General features: G+C 38.2%; 1 protein-coding gene across 1 annotated transcript in view; it reads right to left on the bottom strand.

The window, feature by feature from the left end:
- msn (serine/threonine-protein kinase msn) overlaps positions 1-27587 on the bottom strand; it is a 555676-nt gene that overhangs the window by 517584 nt on the left and 10505 nt on the right. Inside the window, 1 exon segment of the mRNA XM_090377310.1 lies at positions 6026-6091. Within this exon segment, the coding sequence (XP_090233436.1) occupies positions 6026-6091 (66 nt within the window).

Below are 27587 nucleotides of genomic sequence, written 5' to 3'. Positions count from 1 at the left end.
TTAACCTAACTGCCCTCTTCTGAATGGAATCAAGAAGCCTGAGAGAGGTTTTGGAGGCGCCACCCCAGATGTGGGAACAATATTCCATGGCAGGGCAGATTTGCGATTTATACAGAGTGACCAGCTGTTTGGAAGAAAAGTAACGTCGAGAGCGAAAGAGAAAACCAAGTTTTTTAGATGCAGAGAAAGCAATATTTGTAATGTGCTTGTGCCAAGAGAGATTAGAAGTCAGGGTAATCCCCAAAAGAGATATATCATTTTGCCTAGAAATCGGAGTGTCCCTAAAGATAAGCATAGGAGCAGAAGAATCCTTTTTGCAAGATATAAGACAAGACTCAGTTTTAGAAGGGTTGAAATCAACTAAGTTGTCTTTGCCCCACTAGAGAATTACCTGAAGATCGGCATTTAAGGAATTGGTAGCAAATTTTCGAGAGGTTGAAGCTGATTGAGCAGAACAAGGTTTCTCTCAATGTGCTATCATCGGCAAAACTATGGATAGGATTGCCAGTCAATGGAAGAAGGTCATTAATATACAAGAGGAAAAGAGTGGGTGAAAGAACTGAACCTTGGGGGACACTGGCATTAGTGGAGAAGTTAGAAGACAGAGAGCCATCTACCATCACCCTCAGTGAGCGATCAGAGAGAAAACCGGATAACCAATTACTAAAAACAGTTCGCAAACCATAAGATGGAAGCTTGTTTAGAAGACCTTTATGTCAAACACGATCGAAAGCCTTTGAGATGTCAAGAGCAACTACTTGTGTTTCACCGAACCTTTCCATTGAATTAGTCCATAAATGGGTAACATAAGCCACAATATCACCAGTGGATCGACACTGACAGAATCCATATTGGCGATCGTTGATCAGACGGAAGGTTTCTAGGTAGTTTAAGAAGTGGCTGTTAATTGATTTCTCCATTATTTTAGAAAGAGTAGAAGTAATGGCAATGGGACAATAATGGATGGGAGGGATTTGTCACCCTTTTTAGGAACTGGCTGGATATGAGCAAATTTCCAAGCAGAAGGAAAAACACATTTGGAATAAGAAAATGAAAAAAGCGGCAAAGAATAGAAGTAAGTTCAGGAGCACAGGTTTTGAGAACAAGTAGAGAAATACTATCGGGTCCTGGAGCTTTCTTAGCATCAAGATTTGTCAAAATCCTTTCTGACATCCTTTTGACGGAAGACCACAGGGGGCATTGAATGGAGCGTGTTGGGAATGGTGGGAGGTGTTTTACCAAGATCATTAATACATGAGTTGGAAGAAAAATGGGATGCTAGCAGGTCAGCTTTATCCTTGGCTGAAGTGACAACAGAACCATCTGGTTTGGACAGAGGAGAGAGCAGAGATGGGGAAAAGTTGCGGCCAATAGCTTTGGCAAGAGACCAGAATGCTTGGCTACCATTAGGGCAAGAAGCAAGTTTTCTACTCTTAGCCTGTTCAAACTCTAGTTTGGACTGATTAATAACTGCTTTACAATTGTTGCGAGCTTTGGTGTAGGCAGAAAATGAAACTGAAGAATTAGAAACAAGCCAATTAATATGCAACATTCTTCTCTTGAACAGCCTTAGCACATTTATTGGAAAACCAAGGTTTAGATAAAGGACGAGATTTTAAAGTGGAGTGTGGGATAAAGGATTCCATTCCTACAAGAATAATTTCACTGACACGATCTGAGCAAACGGTGACATCAGAAGTTTTGAAACAGTAATCCGACCAAGGAAAAGAAGAAGTCTTGCAGGTCATCCCATTTTGCATTCTTGTAATGCCAAACAACACGAGGTTGGGAATAGCCATGAGATAAATGTTCCATTGGAGAAGAGAATCACCAAGTTGCGATCTGAAGTGCCTAAAGGACTTCCCACTTTAACTGTGTACTTAGAAGGGTTGTTTGTGAGAAAAAGATCAAGCATATTGGCTGTATGATTAGGATGGTCCAGTATTCTTGTAGGAAAATGAACAATCTGTGCAAGGTCATTAGTAATTGCAAAAGCTTGCAAAAACTTAAATTAGCTTGTGAACATCTGACCTTTTTTTGGAGGAGTTGCTGATTTTATAGTAAACCAGCATACTATATCTATACAAGTGTGTGTGTTTACAAGCAAATATGCAGTAACTAGAATAGACAGGATAGGAAAGGAGGAGGGGTTATGCTATTAGTTAAGAAATAAATAAAATCCAAGGAAGTGAAGCCAGTTGACATTGCTGGACAGTGCAGTGTCGAGTCAGTTTGGTGTGACATAAGCATTGGGAGATCAAAATTGAGAGTGGGAGTGTGCTATAGGCCTAATGACTCTGATGAGTATAATAAGAAACTGTACAGGGAAATAGAGTGGGCCAGTAAATCAGAGAGTCTTATAATGGGGGATTTTAATTTTACAGATATTGACTGGAATTTGGGGGCTGGTCACTCACACACTAGCAAGGCTTTTGTGGATTTATTGGATAATTGTTTTCTACATCAGCATGTTCAGAAGGCAACTAGAGGGAGTAATACTCTTGATTTGATTATCAGTAGTGATTCTTCATGCATTAAGAATCTGCAGTAACTGAACCACTAGGTGGCAGTGATCAGTGTGCTGAAGTGGGATTTACTCAAAGAGGTAACTACCATTAGGGGTAAAGGGAAGGGTTATTGCTTTCGTAAAGGCGACTACAATTGACTAAGACAGTATTTAAAATTCTATACAGTGGGACCAACTGATGATGTTACCAACAGCAAATTCAAAATGGGAAGCATTCAAAGAATTTATCTTGGAAGCTATTAGGCTTTACATACCAACTAAGAAATACAGTTCAAGGTTTAGGCCTAAATGGATGTCAGATGAACTAATGAGACATATGGCAGAGAAGAAAAATGCATGGGATACATACAAATTAACATGTGACACAGAAGCCTATGATAGATACAAGTTGATCTGTAACCAAGTTACAAATGAGGTTAGGCAGGCGAAGGCAGATTACGAGAAATCTTTGGCAAGGGATGCAAAGAAAAACAGCAAAGAGTTCTTTACTTATGTAAACTCTAGAAGGAAGGGGATGAATCAGATTGGTCCACTTGATATCGATGGGTCAACTGTTGATGATCCTGCTCAGGTAGCTAACAAACTGAATGAATATTTTGCATCGATATTCACACATGAGGAGTTATTCAGAGAGGGGAATGCCAGAGGTGTATTCAACTCTGGCAGTAACCTAGAGAATCTTGTAATAACTGAGAGTAAAGTGGAGGAGAAATTGTTGAAGATAAATACAAGAAAGGCACCTGGGGTGGATGTGATCTATCCAGTTATATTAAAGGAAGCAGCAAAGGAAGTAAGCAAACCCTTAGCCATAATTATGAGAGCTTCCTTGGACTCAGGGGAAGTACCCATGGACTGGAGATGTGCAAATGTGACCCCAATTCAAAGGGAGGATCAAAAGGCGACACAAGTAATTATAGACTTGTTAGTTTAACTTCTGTTCCTGGAAAATTAATGGAGGCACTGGTTAAAGAAGCACTGCAGGATCATCTATAGCTCAGACACAGCATGGTTTTGTTAAGGGGAAGTCTTGCCTGACCAATTTGATTGGATACTATGATGCAGTTACAAAAGAACTGGATGCAGGGAATAACTTTGATATTATATACTTGGATCTTAGAAAGGCTTTTGATACTGTTGCACATGGAAGACTGCTGCACAAGTTGGAGCAGTGTGGCATTGGAGACAAATTGCTGCTATGGATAAAGGGGTGGTTGAGGGGGAGAAGACAGGTTTGGTTTGGTTGGATTTTTTTTGGTGCATTAGCAACTAAGGCTATAATGCACCAAGACTAGGGAGAAGACAGAGTGGTAATCAATGGAGACTGCTCATCGTGGACTAATGTTATTAGTGGAGTCCCTCAGGGTTCAGTATTGGGTCCATTATTTTTTTCTGTATTTATAAATGATATTGATGATGGTATATCAAGCTTAATGTCCAAGTTTGCAGACGATACGAAGGTCGGCAGGGTTCTCAAGGACACTACTGACACTATGCTACTGCAACAGGATCTGGAAAGGTTGAGCAGATGGGCTGAGAGGTGGCAAATGAAGTTTAACATTGACAAATGTAAAGTACTACATATGGGAAACAGCAACCCCAGAGCAACTTATCAACTCTGTGGTACTACACTGACAGTGGTAGAGAATGAAAACGACCTGGGGGTGGTTGTGCAGGCAGATATGAAGTTTTCTGAGTAGTGCAGACAGGCTGCAAGAGTAGCTCATGGTGTATTGTCAATGATATATAGGAATTTTTCTTGCAGGGATAAGGAGGTGATTATTCCCTTGTATAAGGCAATGGTCAGACCGCACCTAGAGTACTGTATACAGGTTTGGAGGCCTCATTTCAAGAAGGATGTAGAGATGCTGGAACGAGTACAGAGAAGGGAAACAAGATTAGTGAATGGAACAAAGGGGTGCTCTTATGAAGAAAGGATTACGTTTTGCAAATTACAGTGTCTGGAGACTAGGCACCGGCGAGGTGATCTGAAAGAGGTGTATAAAGCCTTGAATGGTTTGAGCATGCTGAATGCTGATGGGATTCTTCCTCTTGCTCAGAATAATCACCTGAGAGGGCATAAATTCAAATTGAGGAAAGACAGATGTAGGATAGACGTGATGAAATTTGCCTTTAGCCAGCGGGTGGTTGGTTGCTGGAATAGACTTCCATCCCTTGTCGTGGAAGTTGATAGCCTAAATAAGTTTAAGGCTCAGCTGGACAGGTGTTTCGAACGAACAGAGGGGTGAAGTGGAAGTGGTTATTTTTTATTTATTTATTTATGTTTATTTTTGGCTGATGCTGCATAAGCTTGCTTTCTTGCATCAAATGCCTCTACTAATGCTAAAACTACATCCCTGACTGAAGAGAACTTTAATTCCCCTAGAAAATATAACAAGTGGAAAAAACACTAATTTGTCACAGAGAACCTCTAATTTATTAGAACTAATAAAAAGAGAGAATTATCTTAAATAATTTTCATGATGCTTAAAGCTCACTAAGGATGTATCCTTTATTATCAGAATTAACAACACGCACACACTATGTTCCAGAAAACAAGTAATACACCTCAAATGAAATTCTTAAAGTTAAAAAATAAATACATAAAATTAAATCTTTCTAATGATAAAATGAAGAACATTATCTTATATTTAGTAAGAACTCCAAATAAGATTAAAACAATGAAAAAATTCCAAACACACCTATAAAAGGTAATTGAAAAACTGAATGAACTTTTACAACTGAAATAATTAACATATGCAATAAATAATAAAAATGTTAGCATCACATAAAATAACAATCCCACTAAATTTATCTCTGTTAACAATGAAACAGTGAACTAAGCAGGCACCATCTAAGCTAAGGGAGAATTATAATTAGCATGAAACTTTTTATAATTGTAATACTTAAAAAAAAAAATAGTAAAGTTTTGTTTCTTTCAAATAACTAAGCAGAATCTAATAACATTTCAGCATCATGTACACAAATTTCATAGTTCAACAGGCACTTATCAAACCAAGTCACGGAAAGTTCCTGGCTGCAACAGCTGTTTTGCTAGTACTGCAGTTTTTAAAAGTAAGGGCAAAAAAATCTGTAGAAAAAAATGTTAAGTTTATTAGAAAAGTGACAGGTCGTCTTATATTTGCATTTACATTTTTAATACTTGCACTTTCCTCCTTCCCTTCAAAATCATCCCATTTTTTATGCAATAAAATTGTCATTATCAGCAATAATGGCTACTAGCATATGTGTTTAGGTACAGGACTTATGCTTGCTTTCTTTTTAAGAACACAAAACACAAAAGCAACTTAACATAACTTCCCAGAAATCAAATTATTCTAATCCATTGTAAGCTCTATTTCATCATATAACATCAAGCAAACTTTTGGGTTCACTGACCAAATTAGAACAAACTTGCGTACTGACTGGTGAAAACAATATTAAAGAACTGAAAGAAATACTTTATAAACAACTAAATATTCTGTATTATTTCCAGCTTACCTTGTACACTTGGCCATAGGTACCATTTCCAACTACTTCAATCAATTCAAATATCCCAGCTGGATCCTGAAAGAAACAAAATAGATTTAGTTAGCTATATACAATTAGCAATAACGAAGCCAAAATATGACATTAGTTAGGTATTTGCATCATTACTACTGAATTCTTTTAGACAAACAATTTTGTACATTGGCATCATTACTTTAACATCTCATATTGTGAATTCCTTCATGAATTGCCCTCCTTATACCTCAAATAAGTAACGTTTTCCCATTAGGGAAGACTACTGTTACTTATTTTCAGTTGAGTACCACCACTCGGAGAGAATGCAATCAAAGTTCTTAGACTAATATTTTATGGCAGAAAACCTCCGTATTAGTTAAGGCATTTGCATCATTTACTAATTTGACATATAAGACACCCTTTGGCATCACCTCATTTGTAAATAAGTAACAACTTGGTTGTAACCTCTTATATTTACCTGCTCACTGATGACAAGCCAAATTGCTTTGAAACAGTGCTGTCTGAGTGGTGGTACTCAAATGAAAATAAGTAACAGTAACCTTCTCTAATAGGGAAGCATTACTTATTTGAAGTATAAGCAGGGCAACTTGTGAAATATTTCACAATATAAGATGTTACAATAATGATGCCAATGTACAAACTTTGGTTTTGTCTGAAAAAAAAAAAATTCAACTAGGTAGTAATGATGCAAATGCACTAACTAATGTCATAGTTTAAGGCTTTCTGCCCTACAATATTATTAGTGAAACCAAAATGTTAAGATAAGATACCAAAAAATAATGTCTCTTTTGCTATGTCTTTGTATTCCACATATTCCCCCTACAGTTTTCTAATGCCTCAGTACCATCTTTAAAATATATTAGAAAAGGCATTATAACAGCATGCTGTTATGCTTTTTTTGTAAAATAAAAGTGGTTATAATTATGTACATAGTATTTTTAAGCCTTAATTATTAGATGAATAAATTGTACAAAAAAAAATAATTCCTTTAAATGTAACAATTAAAATGATACTCGTGCAGAACCATTTCTAGGGTTATATACACTAGCACATAATTTTGAGACGCGCCCTTTTACTGCCAAACATTATGAAATATTAATGTTGCTGCGCCAAGGCTTGCCACCTACATAATGATCAAAATTTGGTGTATTACAAATTTTAAGGCCATCTTAAAGGCCATCTGTTGTTCAATTATACCCATTCCAAGTTGTTAAGAACTATATACACACACATAGGTTGTGTGTGCATGTGTGTGTCATAGGGCATGCTTCTGATTACAGGAAATTAATCATGAAATATGAAAATATTTTGGTCTATAAAAGGTGGTCACGAGTTAAAGTAAAATTCATTTAAGAATTTTAGGCAAACTGGTTATGTTAGCTCTTTCCGTATAATGAATGAGTATACAGATAGAGATAACATAAATTGGAGAACAATGGTTAGATGAAAATGGAGAAAATGTTTGTGTATGTTAATGTTCAGTAATTAAACATTCCCAAGGCAACCACTTGCAACAGGCTGTAGAAATTGAATTCCAGAGGTGAAAATGAGCCCAAGAAACAAAAAAGGAGACATGAAATGCTGACTGACAGGAAATAATGCACCTTAAGATTGGTTATCTCATTGTCCTAGGGAATTTGTGTTTGGAGCTGCTCACACACAAACCTTTAAAGTATTTCCACATAGCTCATGCCATTAATTTTCATATAAGAGCTGCAGCCCACAAGCCTTTGATAACAAAGGAAATGCATACTGTTGATTAGAAAGATATGAGACAGCAAACCTTGACTATGGATCAATGGACATCAGACCTGTGTAGAAAAAATTCAAGCTGCATACTCTTCTATCTGATAGATGTGCTTGGGTATGCAGAATGTCTGTAGAATGTTTAAGTACATGGGTTATTTCCAACTATGAAAGCAGGAGGACAGTGGCAGTCCTAGAATTTTCTGAAGAGGGGACCAAACAGTATGAAATTTGTAATATTTTCAGATGGGAAGAGGATGTGATTGGTCACCACTGTACGTATCATTCTAAAATATAAGCAGGGTTGAGTTTTAGCAGTGGGATGGGAGAAATCCTGACTATTCTAGGCTAACTGCACAGTGGGTTAAAGAAGGAAAGGCAAAAATGAAGTTTATAACTAAAATTAAGTTTATAATTTATTTATGCCAAATAATCATAAATAATTACAAATTAGATAATTCAAATAAAATAACTAATTATCTGACCAAGAGCTGGTCATTGGTGGTGTCGGGACAATAGCTGAAATACACCTTGACTTGGACTGGAGGTGCCCTAAATGGAGGCACTGGTTAAAGAAGCATTGCAGGATCATCTAGACAAGACTTCAGTTATAGCTCGGACACAGCATGGGTTTGTTAAGGGGAAGTCTTGTCTGACTAATTTGATTGGACACTATGATGTAGTCACAAAGGAACTGGATGCAAAGAATAACTTTGATATAATATATTTGGATCTTAGAAAAGCCTTTGATACTGTTGCACATGGAAAACTGCTGCACAAATTGGAGCAGTGTGGCATTGGAGACAAATTGCTGCTATGGATAAAGGGATGGTTGAGTGGGTGAAGACAGAGTGGTAATCAATGGACACTGCTCTTTGCGGACTAATATTATTCCCTCAGGGTTCAGTGTTGGGTCCATTGTTGTTTTCTGTATTTATAAATGATATGGATGATGTTATATCAGGCTTAATGTCCAAGTTTGCAGATGATACGAAGGTTGGCAGGGTTGTTAATGACATTAATGACAGTACACTGCTGCAACAGGATCTAGAAAAGTTGAGCAGATGGGCTGAGAGGTGGCAAATGAAGTTTAACATTGACAAATGTAAAGTCCTACATATGGGAAACAGTAATCCCAGAGTAACGTATCAACTCTGTGGTACCACACTGACAGAGGTAGAGAGTGATTCTTGTTGGTACCCAGCACATATATGGGATAACTGCCAAAATTGGGTGCAGTCTTGTACCTCTATTGCAGTTTAAAACTTTGTGACAGCTAGATATGTTTAGGGATAGTAGTGAAGAGATTGGTCAATCATTTCACTGCCACGGTTGGGATTGAGATCATGTTGAGTTGACCAGAAATGCTCTGCAATTGCAGAGTGCACAGAGTCACCTAGGTGGATGGACCTATCATGTTCTGCAAGGCAGTCCTGGAGACATCTAGAGCTTTCCCCCACATAGCAGCTGCCACAATCGTGGCAAGTAATCTGGTATACAATACCGCTGCATAAAAGTGGCGTGATGGGTGTTTTTACCCTCAAGACCAGATAGAGGTTTGGGTAAAAACACCCAAACCTCTACCAGGAAATTGCAAGCACTTTAAGCGGTACTCGCGTAAGATCCTAGAAATGTGGTCTGAGGTGCCTGGGTAATACCATCTCACTGTCATGAGGGGGAGAGAGCCTCAGGCAAGCTGCAAGTTCTTGTGCTTGTAGTCCACACTTGTCCAAGACATGGGCAGGATAGCCACAGTTGGTGAGGTCAGCTTTTACCTTGAAACCTCAGTGCATCTGGCTTCCTCTGAGCTGGAATGACTCCAAGTGCAAGAGAGTAGCACGTGTGCAGTGCTTTTCAAGTAGCAAGGGGCACGCACTGACCTGTAGTTCGTGAATTGAACACAGCACATGGGTTTCCGGTATACTGAGGTTTCTAGAAGTGAGCCCATACGTCTCACTAAGACATCCAAAAAAGAAAGGGTCCTGTTCAGCTCCAATTCTAAAGTGAACTGGATTAAGGGGGATAGGGAGTTGAGGTACTGTAATAGCTGTGCATCTGAACCTCGGGGGGGGGGGGGGGGGTGTTGATGTAAATATTGTCGACATACCTGCACCAGATGGTGAATGGAATCTGGCAGGTTCAGGAATATGCACTCCTCCATCATGATGTTGGCAGCAACGGAGTGGACAGGGGTGCCCATAGTTCCATGTATTTTTTGTTAGAGTGAGTCGCCAAATGTGACGACACTACCCGATAAGCACAGATTAGGGGCTGCACGGATATCTTCTGTAGATAGAAATGTTCGGCCTGGTAGGTTGGGATCATTCTCTAAAAGCTGCCTGGCACATATTACAGCTTGCTGGACTGGTATGGAGGTCAATAGGGAAACAATGCCAAAGGATGCCATGATCTTGTCTTCCAGAACTGTAAGGTATTGAAAAGGTGAAGGAACTTCTCACTGTTGGAGATGATGTGGATTGTCTTTGCCAAGAGATGGGCGACATGTTTTGACAGTTCATAAGTTGGTGAATTGCAACAGGAGACAATGGGCCTAAGTGGGACAATTGGCTTATGTACCTTTGGCAGCCCATAGAACTGTGGGAGCTGGCAGCCTGTAGCATGTAACTGTCAATGTGTGGACTGGCTAAAAGTTTTACTTTTAGTAAAACTCACTGGCTAAAAATAAAACTTTTAGCCAGTGAGTCATTGATTGCTGGAACAAGTTGTCCTTGCAGATAGTGGGTAGCACTCTTAATGAAGGAAACATAGAAGCCATTAAAAAAAAAAAAAAAAAAAAAAAAAAAATTGTACACTCCGATATGCATGTCTTAGCCAGCAACCTGAATGCCATATAAAACTAGTTTGGCTAAGAGTTTGTCATATCTCACAGAAACTAAGGCACACACAGAATCTATAAATTAAGTCTATTACATTGATTAGTTGGGGGGGGCCACAAAATGAATTCCTATTAAAAAAAAAAAAAAACGAGTTCTAATAAATTGCAGCATCTGAAAACAGGGTATCTGTGGGGCTTAAACAAAGTATTTAGGCTTTAAAAGGGCTGAGTCAACTAAATGTTGGTGCAATCTTTATTCTTTTCTCAAGTAAACAAATTTAAATTGAAAAAATTGCAAAATAAATGTGCAGAGATTTGACTGCAAAAAATTTGGTCCTTTATGCTGTCATTCTCTAACATTCTCTCAGGTTGTTGTTGTTTGGTTTTTAGGAGCATTAGCAACTAAGGCCATATTGCTCCGGGGATATGTGGTGGTCATTCCCTGCCTTTCTGCATCCTCCGTATTTGGTGGTCACGGGCTCGAACCCCAGTCTGATCAAGAAGCGTGTGCTACGCACTGCAGCTCCTGCCCACCTGGCTATGGAGGCGCCATTCTCTCAGGTATGTTCAAACTAACAGTCAAGCCGAGCTTGCTACCTGGGAGTCTAAAATGCTGATGAAACTGATATTTGGGTGCACTGAAGTGCTCATTTTGGCAAAGTCCAGTCAGTCTGTGACAGGCAATTATGAAGACTCACCATTATGAAGGTGCAAGCCTCTGCTTGCACCTTCATAATGGTAGGTCTGCTAGTAATCCTGGGTGTAACCCTAAAATATATCACCTAGCATACTGGAGGTAACTCCCAAGGGGCAAACTAACATAAGCAGGGGTTGAGGTGTGGTGCCCACACCACACAGAGGAATGCCACCCCCTCAGTGTTACCAAGCAATATTTGGGGTAGATGACTCATCAACCAGTGTGCAATACCACCAATTTGTTTATTGGAGGCTTGAAGTGGTGGAACCTATATTTAGTCGCCAGAGCAAAGCTCTGGCACCACCCCCCATCTCTTCTATCATGTAGTATGACTGATGTCTTTTGGGGTTATGACAGACATCATGGCAAGATCCAATCTTCCTTACATTTCAAGAATACAGCTCTAAAATAGCACTCACAGGCCAGCCAGTAGATAATCCACCAGACCAAACCTATTGGCAATGCTCTAGGACACATCGTGATCAGCTAGTGTATAATGTCACTGTCTCTACTCTTCCAGATAGTGACTGGAGGGAATCAAAGTAGTGTGTATGCAAGAGGGATAACAAACGAATTGGTTAACGAATTTTGTTTTTTTTTTTCTTCTTTTGGCTGATGCTGTACATGCTTCCGTGCACCATTTTGCTAATATAGTATTAATATTACATAAATCACTAATTTACACAATAAAATTGCGAATGAAACTTCAAGAATGATGTGCCAGAACTGACATACTGGCTTTCTGTACACCTGTACAGAAAGCCAGTGTGTCAGTTCTTGCACATTATCAGTTTATTGTAGTGTTATGTGACATATGGAATAATTGTGTGCCAATTCTGTCAGTTTGTTACACATTTTGAGAGCTACAGTATATAAACTGTAGTATATAAACTCTCCCACTCAACCACTTTATCCATAGCAGCAATTTGCCTCCAATGCCACACTGCTCCAATTTGTGCAGCAGTCTTCCGATTCACCTAACTCTGCCTCGATAGCATCAGCAAATATCCTTGCACCCTTTCTATTTAAGTATATCCCATCCCGGTAGAAGCAGTCTCTCCTGTTAACAAGCACAGACAAAGGCTGAAAAAAATTCTACTACTTGAGCATTGCACAATCTCTTCAAGGGCAAATTGATCAACAAGGCTCTCATCATATACACCCTCCTATCGTGTCTGGGCAGAATTGCAGACACTTTAAATTCAACCCTAACTCACAGCTTTTTTTCAACATTGACCTATACTTGCTAAGTAATTCTACCAGTTTCCTACTCTTAATATCACTAGTGCCAACGTGTACAACAATATCACCTTTTGTGCCCTTAAAAGATGATATCTGCTCTACAATGTCATCAACCTTTGCCCCTGGTAGACATACCCTGGTCCTGTTCCACCTATCCTTTTTTGCACAATATGTTCCCCATTTCCCTGACAATAGAGTCGCCGACAACAACTAGTTCCTTTGGGACCAGCACATTCTGCCTTGGGGGTTTGCCACTGTGTTGCGTGATTGGCATTAGTAGATGCATATGATGCAAGAAAGCAAGCTTATGCAGCCTCAGCCAAAAAAAAAAAAAAAAAAAACCATTACCATTTCACCCCTCCATTCATTCCAAATACCTGTTCAGCTCAGCCTTAAATTTATTTAGGCCATCAACTTCCACAACAAAGGATGGAAGTTTGTTTCACCAACCAACTACCCGCTGGCTAAAGGCAAACTTCCGCACATCTAGCCTACACCTGTCTTTCCTCAATTTGAATTAATGTCCTCTCAGGTGATTATTCTGAGCAAGAGGAAGAATCCCATCAGCATTGAGCATGCTCAAAGCATTCAAGGCTTTATACACCTCAATCAGATCACCTCACAGGTGCCTAGTCTCCAGACACTGTAATTTGCAAAACTTAAGCCTTTCTTCATAAGAGCAACCCTTTGTTCCATTCAATAATATTGTTGCCCTTCTCTGTACTCGTTCCAACAGCTCTACATCGTTCTTAAAATGAGGCCTCCAGACCTGTATATAGTACTCAAAGTGTGGCCTGACAAGGGAATAATCATCTCCTTATTCCTGCTAGAAAAATTCCTGTATATCATTGACAAGACACTATGAGCTTCTCTTGCAGACTGTCTGCACTGCTCAGAAAACTTCATATCTGTCTGCACAATTACCCCGAGGTGCTTTTCGTTCTCTACCAGTGTCAGTGTAGTATCACAGATTTGGTACATCACTCTGGGGTTACTGCTTCCCATATATAGTACTTTACATTTGTCAATGTTAAACTTCATTTGCCACTTCTCAGTCCATCTGCTCAACTTTTCTAGATCCTGTTGCAGCAGCATACTGTCATTAATGTCCTTCAACAACCCTGCCAACCTTCGTATTGTCTGCAAACTTGGACATTAAGCTTGATATACCATCATCAGTATCATTTATAAATACAGAAAAGAACAATGGACCCAACACTGAACCCTGAGGGACTCCACTAATAACATTAATCCACAATGAGCAGTGTCCATTTATTAGAACTCTCTGCCATCTTCCACTCAACCATCCCTTTATCCATTGCAGTAACTAGCCCTTAAGGCCATACTGCTCCAATTTCTACAGCAGTATCAAAAGCTTTCCTAAAATCCAAGTATATGATATCAAAATTATTTTTTGCATCCAGTTTCCTTTATGACCATGTTGTAGTATCCAATCAAATTGGTCAGACAAGACTTCCCTTAACAAACCCATGCTGTATCTGGGCTATTACTGCTGTCTTGTCTAGGTGATCCTGTATCACCTCTTTAACCAGTGACTCCATTATTTTCCCCAGAACAGAAGTTTAACTAACAGGTGCCCCTGAAACATGTTACTGTAGAAACATGTTACTGTCTCTATTTGCGTTGCCCTTTGAACCCCCTTTATGAATTGGATATACATTTGACATCACCAGTCCATGGGGACTGCCCCTAAGGATATTCTCATATTTATGGCTAAGGGGGGTTTGCTCACTTCCCTTGCTACCTTCTTCATTATAACTGGATAAATTCCATCTGTTCCAGGTGCCTTTTTTATATTTAACTTCAACAATTTCTCCTCCACTTTGCTCCCAGTAATTACAAAATCACTTAGCTCCCTGTTATAGTTTAATAAACTTCTGGCATTCCCCTCCGTGAATAACTCCTCATGTATTTAAATAATAAAATAAAATATTTTAATATTTTAAAATATTAAAAATTTAAATAAAAATTAAATATTTATTTAGTTTGTTAGCTACCTGAGCAGGATAATCAACAGTTGAACCATCAATATCTAGTGGACCAATCTGGTTCATCCTCTTCCTTCTAGAGTTTACATTAGGAAAGAACTGTTTGCTGTTTTTCTTTGCATCCTTTGCCAAAGATTTCTTTTAATCTGCCTTCGCCTGCCTAACCTCCTTTGCGACCTGATTACAGACTAACTTATATCTGCCATAGGCTTCTGTGTCGCCTGATAATTTATATGCAACCCATGCATTTTTCTTTTCCACGAGCCTTATTAATTCATCTCATCCGACATCCATTTAGGCCTGAACCTTGAACAGCATTTCTTAGTTAGTATGAAAAGCCTAGCAACCAACAAGATTAAGTCCCTGAAGGCCTCCCATTTAGAATTCACCATTGGTAACATCATCAGTTGGTCCCACTGTACAGAATTTAAGAACTGTCTGAGACCAGTGTAGTAGTCACCTTTACTGAAGCAAAAACCCTTCCCTTGATCCCCGATGGTAATTATATCTTTAAGTAAATCCCACATCAGTACACTGTGATCACTGTCACCTAGTGGTTCCTTTATCTGCAAATTCTTAATGCATGAATAATCACTGCTGATAATCAGATCAAGAGTATCTCCCTCTGGTTGCCCCTGAAACATGTTACTGTAGAAAATAATCCTCCAATAAATCCACAAAAGTCTTGCTAGCATGCAAGTGACCATCCCACAAGTACCAGTTAAAATCCCCCATTACAAGACATTCTGATTTACTGGCCCATTCTACTTCCCTGCACAACTGTTCATTGTACTCAGAGTCATTAGGCCTATAACATACTCCTCTCATTTTCCCTTTCCCAGTGTTTATGTCAACACCAAACAGACTCAACATTGCATTGTCCACCCAACTGATGCACTTCCTTAGATTTTATGTGTTCTCTTAATTAACAACATAACCCCTCCTCCTCCCTTCCTACCCTGTCTGTCCTTTCTGTACACATTGTACTCTCCAAATTCCAATTTCTGTGTGACATCATGTCTCCGATATTCCAACAATATCTGCCTTTGATGTCTTGATCAGCACTTTAAATTCATCAATTTTATTTACTATACTTCTAGCACTTGTTCTTACTCTTAGTTACCCTAACATAGACCATTTACTTGTTCCATGATGACTCCCAGCAGCTCTTGACATCCCCAGCAACTTGCTCTCTAGGCTGCTGCTCGTTAAAATAGAAGCAGTGCAAGAATCACTTTCACCTCTGCTTGCAGCTACTGTTAATCTTTTAGTCTGTGAATCCCCCAGTCTAGCAGTTTTCCAACCCACCTAACACTACCTCGATAATATCAGCAAATATTCTTGCACCCTTTCTATTTAAGTGTATCCCATCCCTGTAGAAGCAGTCTCTCCTGTTAGCAAGCACAGACCATGCTGTAAAAAATTCTACCCTGTGAGCCTTGCACAATCTCTCCTGGGCCAAACTGATTGTAAAGGCTCTCATCATATACTCCCTCCTATCGTGTCTGGGCAGAATCGCAGACACTTTAAAATTTAACCCTAACTCATGACTTTTCTCGCATTGACCTGTACATGTTAAGCAAATCTGCATATCTCTTACTCTTAAGGTCATGAGTGCCAATGTGTACAACAATATCACCTTTTGTGCCTTTAAAAGATGATATCTGCCCTACGACATCAACTTTTGCCCCTTGCAGACATATCCTGGTCCTGTTCCACCTATCTTTTTGCATAATATATTCCCATCTCACTGACAATAACTAGTTCCTGTGGGACCAGTGCATTCTGCCTTGGAGACTGCCGCTGTGTTGCCTGATGCACAGGAGTGAGCTCTTTTAGAAGGTATTTACCCTACACCTCAAACTCTCATAGACGCCCAACAGAACGAAGAGTTTGCACCTAATTTTTTCACAATCTCTGCACCTGGCACACACAAAGATATCCTCCTTGGCTAGATCATGTCCTGTTCTAGACAGGTTAGCAAACATTTCACATTTCGCGCATTGTTTTAGACTACGATGCATTGGAGAATCACCACCTTTGGTTCTCCCGCGAGCCACAGCACTCTGGCTATTCTGTGAATGCTGCTTTGCTGCTCTAGTCTGGGTCATGATTCTATTAAATATAATTAATTTTATGATTAATTGATAATACTATACTAATCTAACAGATTTCTAATACAGTGCTACTTATTCACTATCTAAGAGTTTGCACCTAATTTTGTTACGAATTATTTTACGTTAAACAACGAATTATTTTACGTTAAACCTTACACTATTCCATATCACATAACAATGGTGGCAAGTTAAGAATGTAAAATCGAACACTAAGTATTAACTTTCAAAAGTTAATATTAAGTATTAAAAACGAACAAACGAATATTAGTCATGAAACACTTGCCATGATGAACAGAAGACAAGAAATGAAGAGCAAGAAAAACACTGACAAGGAGAAAATTGAGTATACTGAGTTATGCAAAGCCATTAGAAAGAGACTCAGAGAGGACATAAGAAAATTTAACACAAGAAAAGTAGAACAAGCATTAAGGGAAAACAAAGAATTTAAATCAGCAGCCATTGAGCAGTAATACAGAAAGACAAATGATACAGAAACTGAAGAATAGCAATGGTGTACTTATAAATAGCAGAAGACTACCATAAAGAGTTATACAAGGAGCGAGGGAATGATGTCAACAGTGGGGAAGATGGATCACAAATTAGTAACACATAACATTCCTGATATCCTTCCTGGTGAGTTAGAACGTGCGTTGAAGAAAATGAAGAACAAGAGAGCCCCGGGGTAAGATGAAGTTACTGTACAGTTGTTCAAAATGGGAGGAAGAGACATGACACAAAAACTGGCAAAACTCTTCACAAAATGCATTAGAAAAGGTGTGACACCTAAAGGGTGGAATAATGCAATCATATTTTTGCTGCATAAGAAAGGAGATAAATCAGAAATTATAGACCAATTAGCTTGTTATTCCACATCTACAAGTTGTTCACAAGGGTCATTACTAACAGATTAGAAAGAATACTTGATGAGAATCAACCGAAAGAGCAAGCTGGCTTTCGGACAGGATTTTCAACTATGGATCACCTTAACATAATGTCACAGCTAATGGAGAAAGCAAATGAATATAAAACACCATTATGCCTGACATTTGACTCCATACAGCAAAAGGCAATGTTTTGGGAACTGGAAAGATAAGGCATAGATACCCCATATATTATGATTTTGAAGAAAATATATGAGAATGCTACCTCCTTTATTAGACTAGACAAAGACAGTAGTAAATTTAAAATTGAGAAAGGGTGTTCAACAAGGAGGCACTATCTCCAAAGTTGTTTACTGCTGCCCTTGAGGAAGCTTTCAGAAGATTAGACTGGTCACCGGAAGGAGTCAATGTGAATGGAGAGTACCTAAACCGTTTACGATTTGCAGATGATATTGTGGTCATAAGCCAGGATCCCAATGAATTAGAGGAAAATCTTAATCAGTTATGCACAGTTAGTAAGGATTTTGGACTAAAGATGAATATGGCTAAAACAAAGTAATGATGAACAAGTATGCCACAGAAAGGGACATAATGATTGAAAGAGCAGTAATTGAAAAGGTGGAGTCATATACTTATCTGGGACAAGTTATTAGATGTAATAATGATAAATGGCTGGAAGTCAAGAGGAGAATAAATTTTGGATGGATATAGCATTCAGGAAATATAGTCACATACTGAGGGGCAATATCCCAATTTGTCTGAAACATAAAATAATGAACCAATGTATACTCCCCACCATGACTGATGGAAGTGAAACAAGGGCACTCACAAAAAGAATGGAAGAGAAGCTGAGAACTACACAGCGAAGAATGGAACGAATTATATTGGGAATCAGACTGTTAGATAAGAAGAGAAACATATGGGTTAAGCAGCAAACTTAAGTAAAGGATATTCTTATCAAAACTAAATTGGTCTTGGGCAGGACACAACTCAAAGACATGATGACAGATGGACTAAGAAAATAACAGAATGGTACCCAAGAGGAGTTAGAAGAAAACCTGGAAGACAACGGAGATGGACAGATGAAATCCACGAGTTTGTGGGTAGTAAATGGATGGCCACTGCACAAAACAGAAGAAACTGGAAAGTTTCTGGAGAGGCCTTCATCCTGCAGTGGATTGAAAATGGCTGATGATGATGATTAAAAATGAACCTAAGTACTAACTTTCAAAATTGCTATATAAATTTTAAAATAAACCACGAAGCTTGGCTAAAATTATAAAGTTACTTATAGAAAATAATTTAGTATAACAATTAAGTCAATAAAACGACTAAATATAAATGAAAACTTAGCATTCAGCAGAGCTGCAAAAATCTTGGTCCATGTGGTAATAACCTCGTACCCAACCTCCAAGTAGATGTAACGTGTTATACAGGGGGTTGCCCTGTATAACATGGTACATCTACATTGGTAGATGTACTGCACTCCTGTGGAATCTTCTCAGAAACCATGCTATCTGGGAAGACTGCAGAGGATCCTACAGACGACTCTGATTTTGAGCTATCAGTAAAGACAGGAAGGAAATCAGAATAAGTGGAAAGTGTTGCCTTGGTGACTGGGCAACTTTGTCTACTGTGGTATGAAATTTTCTGAGCAGCTCTTGGATGTGAATGCCAAAGGGGTGGTTGGCAGTGTGACAGGTGTTATAGAGATTTTCCAATCGTGGCTTGAAAACAGATGTCCACGTAGGGTTGTCTGTCAGGGATTTTAATTTAAAAGCATATTTTAATGATAATTGCTTTCAGAGTGACTGCAGGAGTTCAGTTGTTTCAACATAAAAACGCTGGACAGGGGATGTTCAGAATGCTCCAATAGCAATGTGGATGGCTTGATGGTGAACTGGATCTAGCCATCGAAGTACGTTGTTTCTAACAAATGGGTACACACGGGGACTATAATCTAATTTAGAACGGACAAGTGCATGCACAGTAGAGGTGCAGTAGAGTACAATGGCTTGCTGTTGAGTTGTATGTAACAGGTTCAGTGCCCTTGCTCACTTTGTCCGCAGTTGATGGATATAAGGTAAAAAAGTCAAATTATCATCGAAAATGAGCCCCAAGAATTTTGTCTCTGATGCTACTGGAATGATGTTTTGTCCGAGCTTGATTTCTGGTTCAGGTGACGGTTCCGTTTATGACAAAAGTGTATGCAGACAGTCTTCTAAGTTGAGAACCTGAAACCGTTACCGAATGCCCAAGAGTTTACACTGTTTACAACGTGCTGCAATTGTCTTTCGATAACCCTCATGTTGCATGACTGTAAAAAGTTGGTAAAGTCATCAACAAAGAGGGCATGGGTTATGCTGTTAGTTAAGAAACAAAATCTAAGGAAGTGCATCTAGTTGTGTGGCAGACAGAGCAATGTTGATCAGTTTGGTATGACATAGCCTAATCACACTGATGAGTAAAAACAAACAACCGTACAGCAGGCCAGTACATCAGATTATCCTATAATAGAGGATTTTAACTTTCCAGATATTGACTGGAACTTGAGGGTTCGTCACTCACAAACTAGCAAGGCTTTTGTGGATTCATTGGACAATTGTTTTCTACAGCAGTATGTTGGAGAGGGAACCAGACAGAGTAATACACTTGATCTGAATATCAGCAGTGATTATTCATGCATTAAGAATCTGCAGATAATGGAACCACCAAGTGGCAGTGATCACAGTGTACTGATGTGGGATTTACTTAAAGATATAATTACACAAGGGTAAAGGGAAGGGTGTTTGCTTCGGTAAAGGTGACTACAGTGGTCTCAGAGAGTTTTTAAATTCTGTACAGTGGGACCAACTGATGATGTCAACAACAGCAAAATCTAAGTGGGAAGCATTCAAGGAACTAATCTGGAATGCTACTAGGCTTTTCATACCAATTAAGAAATATTGTTCATGGTTTAGGCCTAAATGGTTGTCAGATGAACTAATGAGACTTGTGACAAAAGAAAAATGTATGGGATGCATATAAATTATCAAGAGATACAGAAGCTTTTGGTATATGTAAGCTAGTCTGTAATCAAGTCACAAAGGAGGTTAAGCAAGCAAAGGCAGATTACAAGAAATCTTTGCCAAAGAATGCAAAGCAAAACAGCAAAGACTTCTTTACTTATATAAACTCTAGAAGGAAACAGATGAATCAGAGTGGTCCACTCGATATCAATGGTTTGACTGTCAATGATTCTACTCAGGTAGCTGACAAATTGAATGAGTATTTTTCATCTAAGTTCACATGGGAGGAATTCTGTAAGGAAGTGCAAGCCACAAACTTAACTCTAACAGGGTGTTAAATGATTTTGTAATAACTGAGAGCACAGTGGAGGAGAAATTGAAGTTAAACATAAAGAAGACTCCTGGGGTGGACAGGATCTATCCAGTTATATTAAAGGAGGCAGGCAAAGGAAGTAAGCAAACTCTTAACCATGATTATGAGAGCATCCTGAGAGCTGATATGGATAAAAGGATGGTTCAATGTGAGAAGACAGAGTGGTAATCAACGGACACTGCCCTTTGTGGATTAATGTTATTAGTGGAGCCCCATAGGGTTCGGGGTAGGGCCCATTGTGTTCTGTATTTATCAACGATATTGATGAAGGTATATCATGCTTAACGTCCAAGGTTGCAAACGATACAAATGTTGGCAGAGCTTTTAATGAGAGTAAGCTACTGCAACAGGATCTAGAAAAGTTGGGCAGGTGGGATGAGAAGTAGTAACTGAAGTTTAACATTGACAAATGCAAAGTACTGCATATGAGTAGCAGTAACCCCAGAAAAATGTACCAACAGTATGGTACTACACTCAGGGTAGTGAAGAATGAAAAGGAACTGGGGCTAATTGTACAGTCAGATATTAAGTTTTCTGAGCAGTGCTCAGAAAACTTAATATCTCAAAGTTACAGGCTGCCAGAGCAGGTCATGGTGTCTTGTCAATGATACACAGGAATTTTGCTAGTAGGGATAAGGAGGTGATTATCCCCTTGTATAAGGCAATAGTCAGGCCACACCTCGAGCACTGCATATGAGATCTGGAAACCTCATTTTAGGAAGGATGTAGAGTTGCTAGAATGAGTACAGAGAATGGAAACAAGACTGATAAGAGGAACAATGGGGTACTCTTACAAAGAAAGGCTAAGTTCTACAAATTGCAGCATCTGAGGACTAGGCACTTGAGAGGTGATCTGACTGAGGTGTATAAGGCCTTGAATAGTTTGAACAGGCTCACTGCTGATGCGATTCTTCCTCTTGCTCAGATTACAAACCTGAGGGGACAAACTCAAACTGAGGAAAGACAGTTGTAGAATACATGTGCAGAAATTTTCCTTTAGCCAGAGGGTAGTTGACAGCTTAAATAAAATCAAGGAAGTGGACAAACATTTAGAGCGAATGGATGGGTGAAATGGGAAGGTTTTTTTTTTTGGCTGATGCTGTATAAGCTTGCATCACATGCCTCTGCTAATGTGTTCTCCAAGCAGAACATAATCCCAAACCAAGACCAAATATTAAGGTCTCCAGTAGGAACAAAAAGATCCCTATGATCAAACTCAAAAAAAGTAAAGCATACAAATTTCATTTGATTTCAACTACTGCACTGAAATATCCTCCTGCAATCCTACAATACCTTGTGACTTTGTTTCTGAAATGTGACTGCTCCCTCTTATCACTATTTTTCCATGGTTCTGCTGCATTACAGTATAACGTGTTACATTATAACGCAACACAAATCGAAATTCAATAAATATAATGCCCGTGCTTGTTACTCTTACCCTTACATTTCACATCTCCTATTTACATCTGCAACTAGTCAAAGTTAGCTCCAATCCTTTCCCAGACTAGATTTGTTTCTTGCAATCTACTCTCAGCCTAATACTACTACTGAAGATTAATTTGTCATTTCACCATTCATAACATGATGAAATGAAAAATAAAAAGGAGTATCATACCAATATTTCTTTCATTTAAAAGCTTTTTAATACATTTTAAAGGTTTTGATGGTGAATGCAAATTCAATTACAAAAAATTTATTAGAATAACTTCATTAAAATATGTAATTCACATTTCAGACATTCCATAAAAGAAAATACTAAGTTACAAAAATGTATAAAATTAAACAGGTATTTCAAAATGGATTAACAGCATACAGTTGAATCCTAATATACAGGAATGTGACTTATTTAGTGCTTGTATAGGAGGCAATAATGATTTGCATGGTTATTTCCTCCTATACAAGATGGAAGTTTGTTCTGATAATCAACTATCCCTCTGGCTTAAGTCAAACTGCTGCATAACTATCCTTCCTGCCTTAGTTTGAATTTATGCCTCCTTGTGTGTAGTCTGATCAAAAGAAAGGGTGCCATCAGCAGTGGACTAAATTAATCCATTTAAAGCCATAAACATCTCAATCAGACCTCCTTGAAGGTGCCTAGTGTCTCCAAGTGCTGCAATTTACAGAACTGGCACCTTTATTATTCCTTTAATTTCACTCCTCTTCTATGCACCCATTCCAACAGATCCACATCCTTCCTAAGATGAGGATACCCCGACCTGTAAGCTGCAGCCAAGATGTGGCCTAACCATTGCCTCGTACAATGGGATAATCAACTACCTGTACCTGCTACCAAAGTTACAGTATGACGGGGCAGGGGGGACGACTGAAAAGTTTCAGTCCAATAGAGATCACAAAGGTTTTCGTGATAAACATAGCCAATCTATGCTGTGACTCTTCTTGTTTGTCATTGAAAATTTCAGGTTTGTAACCATACTCTTTGCCTATACAGAGGGCATTGAAGCGTGGAAGGTGAATGAAGATGGAAACTGTTAAGAGAATCAAGCACTGTGGAGTCAGATCAGAGTACCTTCAATTAAAGGGAATGTCACTGAAACAAATTCATAATGACATGAAACAAACATTAGGGGAATTTTTTCCTTTGTATGCCACCATCAAAAAGTGGGTTGCAGAATTTAAACATGGACAAGACAATGTTGAAGATGCACCCCCATAGTGGAAGGCCTGTTACAGTGTTGACACCTGTAAATATGGATGCTATTCATGACCTGACCATGCAAGACTGCAGAATAACAATGAAACAACATCTCCCATAAGAAAGCACATGATATTGTGGTGAATGTTTTAGGAATGATGACAGTTTCTTTGAGGTGGGTACTTAATTTGCATTCAGTACTTAAAGCACTGAATGCAAATCAGAAATGGTAAAAAGTGAGGTGTTAAGAGATTTTGCAGCATTTTTGAAGCTAACGAAGCTCAGTTTCTGAGGTGATACGTCACTATGGACGAAACATGGCCACACCACTTTGACCCTGAAACAGAAGATCAATCAAAACAGAGGAAGCATTCCTCTTTTTTCCTCCCTAAAAAGTTGCATGCAGAAGTCAGCCTGGAAAGTCATGGTATCTGTTTTCTTGGATACATGAGTGATCATGGTCAATTTCCTGGAATGGGGGGCCACTATTAATGTCAAATATTATTCTAACCTACTGAGACTCTTCCATAAGGAATTGCAGCTCAAAGGGCATGGAAAATTGGAGAAAGGAGTCATCTTTTCAGGTACACACAGCATTTGGAACTCAGGCAACACTGTGTGACTGTGGGTTCGAGCTATTACAGCATTCACCCTATCCACCACATTTGGCTCCATTGGACTATTTTCTATTTCCAAATATCAAAAAGCTTGAAGGATAGAAATTTGACACTGACAATGCTGTGTTGGATGCAGACAATGTTTTGATTGTTCTTTTGTTTCAACTGCCACTTCACCCATATTCCTAGTTAATCTCAATCTTGCTGCACAATCAAGTATGCCCTGCCTCCTATCATTAATCTCCCTGCCAATATTTATATCATCTGCAAACTTAGACAATAAGCTAATATGCTTTTATCAGTATCATTCATAAATACTGTAGATAGTTATCGGAGACATGGCATCACTAATATTAACAGTAGAAAATCTGAGGATTTACTTAACAAGTACAGGACAATGCTAAACCAAAGTTGCAAGGAATAAATTTGAAAGCATCTGAAATTCTGCACAGAGACAACAAGAGAGAGTAAATGATGAGAGCCTTGTCAATCAATTCAGCCCAGAACTCAGCAAGGCTAGTGGGTTACAATTTATTTCAGCATGGTCTGTTCTTGTTAAAAAGAGAAACTGATTTTACAGGAATGGGATGCACTTAAATAGACAGGGTGCAAGAATATCTGCTGATGCTATCCCAGCAGTGTTAGGTGGGTCAGAAAACTGCTAACCTGAAGGGATAACACAGACAAAATGATTAACAGCTGCTTCACACATGTGATTACTGAACTGTTTCTACTGGAACATATAGCAACCCAAAAAGTAAGGTGTCAGATTAAAAGGCCTGCTGCAGGTCATCATGCTATAAGCAAATACACAGGCTGTGTTAAAGGTTACTAAATGCAAAAACAGGTGCATGTATTGTATACTTTCTTGTATATCAATGCTAGGAGTATACCAATAATATTTTAGGACAGAAAGCCTCAAACTATGATATTAATTAGTAGTAGTAATGGAGGCATGTGAAGCAAGAAAGCAAACATATGAACTTATGTAGCATCAGCCAAAAAAAGTGCATTTGCATCTCTACCTCATAGTTTAATTTTCAGTCTTCTCTAATGAAGAAATGTTAATTATTTAAAGTATTAGGAGGGTAACTCAGAGGATTTCATAATGAGATGTTAATTTGTTTGTACATTGATGCCAACGTACAAATTTCAGTTTGTCTAAAAAACAATTCACCTACATAGTAATGATGCAAATTAATAACTAATATCATTGCTAAGAGTATACTAAAAAACTTCAATGAATTTGAATACTGGTGAAATCATCAAATGCAGACATTACAGATATATTGGAAATATGGTGCTACTCAGAAATGAGCAATATGGAATTTTAACATGGCAAGTACAATGTGTACTTGCAATAATGCAACTATAGTGGTCTTAAGAGTTTTTTTTAATTCTTTTCAGTGAGACCAACTAATGGTGCTACTAACAACAAATTATAAAAAGGGAGGCATTAAGGAAAGCAATCATTGAGGATACTAAACTTTCTATACAACTAAGAGATATAGTTCAAGATTGATGTCAGTTGAACAATGTAGTTCCACACAGTTGATAAGTTACTCTACGATTACTGCTACCCATATGCAGTACCGTGAATTTTTCAATGTTAAACTTCAAATGTCATTTCTCAGCTGATCGACCCAATTTTGATAGATCTTGTTGCAGTAGCTCACCCTGATTGTTGTTGTTAACCACTCTGCTAACCTTTGAACCATCCACAAAGTTTGACATTAAGCTTAATATACCTTCATCAATATCGTTAATCAATATTGAAAACAACAATGGGCCCAGTAATGAACCCTGGGGAACTCCACTGATAACATTAGTCCACAAAGAGCAGTGCCCATAGATAACCACTCTCTGTAAATAGACATGTGAATCAGAAGATTATTATTACAATTTAAGAAATTGTCTATGACAAATACCACTGTCCTAAACTAAATGATCATAGTAATACATCAACACCAGAAATCTGAGTGACTGACAAACTGAACACAATTTAATAATAGACTTAGAAAGAATAATGATGCATGTAGATTCAAATTTTTTTTTAATTCTCAATAAACAACCAAGATCAAAATTAATACTGACAATTATATCACAGCAAAATAAAATAATACACAACCCAAATGTCTTTGAATTATAAGAACTGTTGTAGTTTTGAATCTTCTGAATACAAATTATTCAGTTTGTTTTTACTATCATTTTTAATTTATGTTGAAACCAGAGGAAGAGGAATGAAAACTGCACAAAAGTATCAATGTTTGATCCTTTTGCATAATAATAATACTAATCTTCTGATTATTAACACAATTTTGCCAACGTATTCAGATAGTCATTTATCCCTGCATCATAATGCCCTCTGTGGCAATATATTATAACACTACAAAATAGTGAAACTTCTAGTCAAGCTTACAGTATTATTGTGGTATATATTTTTCCTGTAGCCTGCGTGTCCATCAGGTAAAAACGTTTCACTCCACTCTCTACTGAGTGGTTGGTACACCGTGGCGAGGGGAGAAGAACCATACAACCATTAATTCAGTGCTGAGAGATTTTCCTATAATCACTAGTTCTTATACATAAAAAAATTATAATATTAAGTCATTGCTTGTTTCTGTTAACAATTCATCTACCCTATACAGACAAATAAAACACTTATATTAATTCTCATAACCGGTTTTCAAGGTCTCCCGTTTAATTGTTCTGTACAGGTTTCTTAGTACTTTATTTGTATATTATGGTGCAGGGCAAAGTGGTGTTAACATGGAAGCAATTCCATCCATGCAACTAGTTTCCAGGGGGTTGTACAATGAACACAGACCTTTCAGGTTTTGGGGATGAGGGAACAGCTACTTCTTTGCATTCAGACAGTCTTGACATACAGTCATGTGAAAAAATTAATTTGATTAGATTAATTAAAATTAGTAAAAAGATTAATATTATTATGATCTATATAGTGCAAGAAAATAATAGGCTTCACCTGCCCCAACAAAAAAATTAAATAACCCATAAAATATAATAATAATAAAAGAAAAACTACCTACATATTTTATCCAGCCAATTTTTGAATTTCCCCAAGATATCAGCCACAAAACTACCCATTGAAGTAACTTATTTCAGTAACAAACATCTCACTGGTTAAAAGAAAACTTCTAATACAGTTTAAATTTCTTTTTCCATACTTTGAATTTATGTCACCTAGTTCACCTTAATTCGTTTTGCTATCCCCTCTCAAAGCTTTAACCTGATCAGGTTCCCTCCAAGGTGCACGAGTGCCACACTGCTTTTTTTTCTTTTTATGAAAGCCCCAAACACAAGAGGTATTAGAACCTATAGTACCATGCTTGGGTTGG

Source organism: Mastigoproctus giganteus, chromosome 1 (genome assembly GCF_048544385.1).
Source record: "Mastigoproctus giganteus isolate SK-2022 chromosome 1, ASM4854438v1, whole genome shotgun sequence".
Classification (NCBI taxonomy): Eukaryota; Metazoa; Arthropoda; class Arachnida; order Uropygi; family Thelyphonidae; genus Mastigoproctus; species Mastigoproctus giganteus.
This window is presented reverse-complemented; position numbering and strand designations above follow the sequence as displayed.